A 6000-nucleotide genomic window follows, 5' to 3' on the forward strand; every position below is an offset into this window, starting at 1 on the left:
GCTCAGAGCACATGGTGTCTGCCTCAGGGAGGCATGGGAAAGTGGTTAGCAGGCCTGGGCCAGGGCTGCGAGGTTGCCAAGGGACTGCTCTGAGTATGCAGCTGCAGTAGGGGGGGGCCACAGGGTAGTCCCACACACCTGCACCACTCACTCTGGAGCAGGAGGAAGAAAAAGCAAAAAGCACAGCACACAGGAACCAAGAAAAGAAGCCTCCTTCCTCCGGCGAGGACCCTGCAGCGCCCTCTGCTGGCAAACCTTAGCACTGTGCTGTCAAGTAGAAAATGCTTATAGACCATTATCCCAGAGCAAGTACTGATGGGTGAATCTGGAGGTACGAGGCAATAAATTCATAGCTGGCACAAACTGCTATCAGTAATTAGAATAAGGGTTGCCAAGCTGTTTCTATAAAGAGCCTGATAGTAAATATTTTAAGCTTTCTGAGTCATACGATCTGTCAAAACTGTTCAATTCTGTCATTGTTGCATGAAACACAGCATAGACAACAAGTCAACAAATAAGCCTGGCTTGTTCCAATAAAGCTTGATTTACAAAAATACCCAGTGGTTTTGACCCACAGATCATCATTTACCAACTCCTGATTTAGAACTTTAGATTGAATCATCTCTGTTCTGTGAACGGGATTACATTGAAAGGAAGGGGGATGAACGCACAGAGCTGAGGTGGGTGGTGGAGACTAAGAAAAAGGAATTTAATGTTGTATTTTTTTGGTCCAAATTAGATGAGTGCTTTGTAGAGTGTGTCCCCCCCCACCCCCCGCCAAGTTCATATGTTGAAACCCTAACCCCCAATGTGATGATGTTTGGAGATGGGGCCTGTGGGAGGTAATTAGGTCATGAGGACAGAGCCCTCATGATGGGATTAGTGCCCTTATAGGAAAAGACAGGAGAGAGCTTGCCCTCCACCGTGTGAAGATACACCAAGATGGTCATCTGGAAACCAGGAAGTGGGTCCTTACCAGACACCGGATCTGCCAGTATCTTAAACTTCCCAGTCTCCAGAATTGTGAGAAATAAATGTTTGTTTTTTAAACCACTCAGTCTATGGTAATTTGTGATAGCAGCCCAAACTGACTAAGACAGTGAGCTATCACATTAAAGGATCTAACGGGGTCCTTAATAAATTATTATCTCTAAGGGTCTTTGCAAGACAAAATAACAGTCCATATTGTGCCTTCTTTTCAGGAAGCTGAGACTCAGAGAGGTTAAGACACTTGCCTCAAATCATAGAGTCTGGCTGGGCCAGATTTTGAATGATTAATCTGTCTGACTCTTAAACGCACTATGTCCACTACCCCACTCATAAGGGACAGGTGGGTGTTCCCAAACTGGGCTGCTTTAATAAAGTTGCATTTAACACCCTTGATCTTTGGCAGGCTGGGATTCCCGATCTGGAGGAAATCAATGCTTAACCTGTGTGAAGCCCATCTCCTGAAATGTCCAAGGCACGCAGAGATGAGAGGTGAGAGATATCTGACTGTCCAGTGGCACCCCATGGATTGCCAAGTCAGTTTTGCTGAATTGGCTGGCTAGGTCACTGTCCTATTTTAGGGCCCCCTTCCCATGGCCGCTGCTTCCACGACCCTCCCAGATGAAGAATCGTTTCTTAATCAAGGATGGAACATTTGTTGGGTTTTCCCTTAAAATCTTGCAGACACTACACGTGTCCTTATTCTGATCACCCCTATTAGATGAGCTTTATCAAAATAAATAGTAACAATTTTATCACTGTTTACTGAAATGTGTTGGTCTAGATACTTCGCATATAGTCTTTCCAGTTCTGACAACAACCCTGAAAGGTACCTAATACTGTCTCTATTTAATGACAAAGATGACATTTACATAGCAGACATGATTAATCCTTGAGGTAGGCAATGTAGTGGGATCTTCTGTAAAGAAGGGAAAACCGAAGTAAAGAGGTTTGAAGAGGTTGACTTGCCCACCCCACTTATCTCCATCTGAATCCACATCTCTCCAGATGTTCAATTTGGTGTAGAAATATAATACATGGGACCCACTTCAGGATTAGACAGAGCCAGGTCCAAATCCCAGCCCCATTTCTTACTGGCCATCTGACCAATTGCTCCTTTTCTCTATTGAGAGCAATTCATGGCATTTTTGCATGTCTTGTAAAGGCTTTTATTCTGGACTACTTTTCAAGGATGTTTGTGCAGCAAACATCCTTGGAAGACAGAGATAGAGTCTCCCTCTACGTCAGGGGGGAAATTTGTTTTCTCCCAGGATAATAAAGATAATGGCTCCCTCTGGGGCAAAGTTTAAACAGGTTTGCTAGCAGTCCCCTTTAAAAGGGTAGGGTCTACTAAGCTTAGGGTCACTCAGCTGGGACACAAACCCATTATATGTAAAATATCTATCTCAGCCCACCTCTCCATTGCCCCACGGGACTTGGGGAGCAAGGGGGACCAACAAGAACATAAACCTCATGCTACCTACTGTGCCATGAGTAACAAAGCCCTTTGTTTCTGACCCACGAGTTTCACGTCTTCTGCCGGCATCAATGAACCGGTGGCAGGCTAACTTGTTAGCATGTACGTAGGATAAAATCTCAAGCCCTTCACAGTCTTTAACACTCTCATCCAAATGTCAAAAGAGTCAGTAACTCTCACCTTCTCATCTCCCACTGCACTGCAGCCTCCTGTGGTTTGGCATCAGCTCCTAGGACAATACTGAAACTATTTTTGCCGACGTCACCAAAGACCCTCTCACTGTCAGTTTCAGTGGGTATTTGATTCTGGCAAAATCTTTCTGGACCTCTGCAGCCTTAACGCTAGGGGCACACCCTCCTTCTGAAGCGCTCTACCATTAGATTCCACGAGACCACACTTGCCTGCCTATCCTTATTCGCGCTTTTCATGGGCTCCTCTTCCTTTAGCAGCCCCGTCAATGTCCTGCCCACCTCCCTACTGCTCCGCCTGCCCTCCCTGGATGATCTCACTCACACTTCTGGCTTTAGAAACCTCAAATATGGTGCTGATGTGCCAAACTCTAGCTCTAGTCCAGACCTGTGACACAACTTACCCAGCCACCTGCTGAGGGGCTCCACCTCAAACTCAAGTGATCCTAAAAGGAACCCATCCATCCTTGGCCCTCCACACCACCCAATCCTCCTTCTTGGACCCACACTCTCAGTTTGTGGTTCACCCAGCCACCTCATCACTCCAGGAAGTCATCCTTGCCCCTTCACCACTCCTCACACCCCAGAACCAAGCTCCCTTTGAGTATTGCTTCTTCTACTCTCCACCTCAGGAACCTGTTCACCCTTACCTCCCACCAGACCCAGGCCTCCTACTGCTGTCCCCCTCAGGTCCCAATCCTTCCTGCCTTGGGTTACTGTAGTGTCCAGCTAACTGGGTTTCCTGCCCCCCTTTGGCCCTCCTATAGCCCTCACCCCATGGTTGCCAGAGTTATGTTCCTAAAGTATAAGCCAAATCATGTCATCTCCCTGCTTTAGGCCTTTCACCTGCTCCTCGCTGCCTATCTGACAATGTCAAGTTTATTAAGGACAGAGTTCACAGTGCTCTCTAAATGTTATGTCCCTCCCACGCTCCAACCCCCTCCCTTAAATATTCCTTCCATCTGTCTGCTGTGGCCACTACCACTCAAACTGGAAGAGGTGGGGAGGAGGTATCTCAAAATAGCACTCATTAACTGGTACTGACTGGTTTTAATTTGTACTGTCTGGAACCAGGAAGTCCTAAAATGTTGCATTAAACAGTAGTGTGTTTGGTTGGCTTTTCTTAAAAAAATAAAGTCATGGTTTGGATCAGGAGCCAGAGTTCTACCAAATTATTGCTATCAACTTTGTTTGCTTCTCAGGGTCGCCTTGAGAGGGAATCAGCTATTCCTTCATTCTACCTAGTTAAGGTGCTGCTAGAACAGGGTTTGTTGATGAGAGAGAATATATATACATCTCCCCCCCACACACATACAACTTCTCCTTTGCCCTATAAGCAAGGAAATCAACACCCTTGAGCGTCCACCAGGAGGCGCCGGTGGGGGGGCCGTCGAAAGACCTGCGGTACCTTCACGATTGGAGAGGCGGCGGTGGATGCCGCAGCGATGGAAGCCGGCTTGCTTCCCTTTTTAAGAATCAGTGTGAGGGAAGGGAGCAGAGCTGCGTTATTTTAGGGAGACCTTGTCGCACTCCCCCTCCCGCGGGTAGGTAGCGTCTGGGGTGTGCGCGGGCCCCATGGAGAGACGCTGGCGTTGGCTGCGGTGGCAGCTGGGGCTCCTATCGCGGCTGCGGCCGGCAGTAATCCGACCCCGCCGACGCAGGGACTGAAGAGGCGCAAGCGAGAGCGGCAAGCTGCGAACAAAAGCCCGCCGCGCGGGACGTGCGGTAAGCTAACCGGCCGGGGGACCCGGGAGCGGACGGGCTCGCTGAGCTCCAGTAGCCCAGCTGGATACGGCGGGGGGGACTCGGAGGACATCTGGGGGCAGGTGTCCGAGCCTAGACTGAGGTGGATGGAGCTTTTAGCATGGACTTAGAGAGGATTAGGTGCATCCGGGGAGGACCCAAGCTCCTTCACCATCCCTGGCAAACACCCGGTGGGGGGGACGGGGGAAGGCGGGCACAGCTCCTAGCAAGCCCTGTCCAAGAGGCAAGAGCAAGAATCGATCACCCGTCCCAGGGAGGTCTTTTCGGACTGAGGTATTTCTCTGCGCCCTTCCGTCACCCCTGGGCCCCGCGCCTGGGTCTCCTTTGCAAATGGAAATCAACCATAAACTTCTTCCCTAGGCAAATGGGGTCTTCACAGCAGTGCACTCTGGGGATGAACAGACCTCTTCCTTTTTGTTCCTGCAAAGCTGCATCCCCGGTCGCCCGCCTAAGCTACAAACAAATACGCTAATCCTCCCGGGAATCCTCCAGAGCCTCTCTGGTCGGCTACTGCCTGCTCCTCGATCTTTTCATTTTAACTCGCAACAGGGAGGAGATGCATCTAACGGGCCAGACGCCCAGGGGAGCCTGGCCACAGGCCTCCGCCCAGCACTCCGGCGCTGAGGGAGACTGAGGCTGCTCTCTGTGCACCCTCCCGCCCGCTGGGGTTTCAGGGCATCGGTATTATGATTTACATTCCACCGGGCCTCTGAGCCTAATCCCAAAGCGGATTAAGTTTTTTGGGGGGGCGGTGAATATGAACGGGGAGGGGGAAACTGCTTTCAAATGTGTTCTTCGATGTCCTCCCTTGTCATCCGCAGAGCCTCCACAAAGGGACAGGGCTCAGCCATGGTGGATCCCGTGCCTGAAGAGGAGAAGGCGGGAGCCGAGCCGGGAGGCTCCGGAGGGGACGAAGCCGCCGCGTCCGTGCCCCCTGACTCCCAGGGCGCCCCGCAGCCCGCGGCGACTTCGGCCTCGGCCTCCGCCGCGGCGCCTCGTAAGGCTGAAGTCCCGTGCGCAGCAGAAGGCGGGCGGCGGGAGCAGTCCCCGCTATTGCACCTCGACCTCTTCAACTTCGACTGTCCGGAGGCCGAGGGCAGCCGCTACGTGCTGACCAGTCCCCGCTCGCTAGAGGCCTGCGCCCGCTGCGCCGTTAAACCCGTGGAGCTGCTGCCACGGGCCCTGGCGGACCTGGTGCGCGAGGCCCCCGGCCGCTCTATGCGAGTAGCCACTGGCCTGTACGAGGCTTACGAGGCGGAGCGGAGCGCCAAGCTGCAGCAGTGCCGGGCAGAGCGCGAGCGCATCGTGCGCGAGGAGAAACGGCGCCTCTTCACGCCTTTGGGCCCCGCGGCCGCCGCGGCCTCGGCCCCTAGTGCGGGCAGCAGCAGCAGCTGCAGCAGCGCCAGCCTCCCGGCCTCGCCCGCACCGCGCGCCGCCCGCAAGGCCTCCTCCAGCCCGGCCCGGCCCCAACCTACGCCCGCGCGGTCGCGGGCAGGAAGGAAGAGCCACTCACTAGACTCCCTGTCCCGCCGGCGGGAGGGCGCCCTGAGCTCCGAGTCAGGCGCGTCGTCGTCGTCCTACAGC

General features: G+C 52.8%; 2 protein-coding genes across 2 annotated transcripts in view; one reads left to right on the plus strand and one right to left on the minus strand.

Moving 5' to 3' along the window:
- The window catches only part of SUSD6 (sushi domain containing 6), a 130642-nt gene extending 126550 nt beyond the window's left edge, over positions 1 to 4092 (minus strand). Inside the window, exon 1 of the mRNA XM_060004338.1 lies at positions 4061 to 4092. The gene's annotated coding sequence lies outside the window, so the exon portion shown is untranslated. The remainder of the gene's footprint in view (positions 1 to 4060) is intronic.
- A 1173-nt stretch (positions 4093 to 5265) lies between these two features.
- CCDC177 (coiled-coil domain containing 177) overlaps positions 5266 to 6000 on the plus strand; it is a 1943-nt gene continuing 1208 nt past the window's right edge. The window contains exon 1 of the mRNA XM_060001507.1: positions 5266 to 5998. Within this exon, the coding sequence (XP_059857490.1) occupies positions 5266 to 5998 (733 nt within the window). The remainder of the gene's footprint in view (positions 5999 to 6000) is intronic.

Source organism: Delphinus delphis, chromosome 2 (genome assembly GCF_949987515.2).
Source record: "Delphinus delphis chromosome 2, mDelDel1.2, whole genome shotgun sequence".
In the NCBI taxonomy this organism is placed as follows: domain Eukaryota; kingdom Metazoa; phylum Chordata; class Mammalia; order Artiodactyla; family Delphinidae; genus Delphinus; species Delphinus delphis.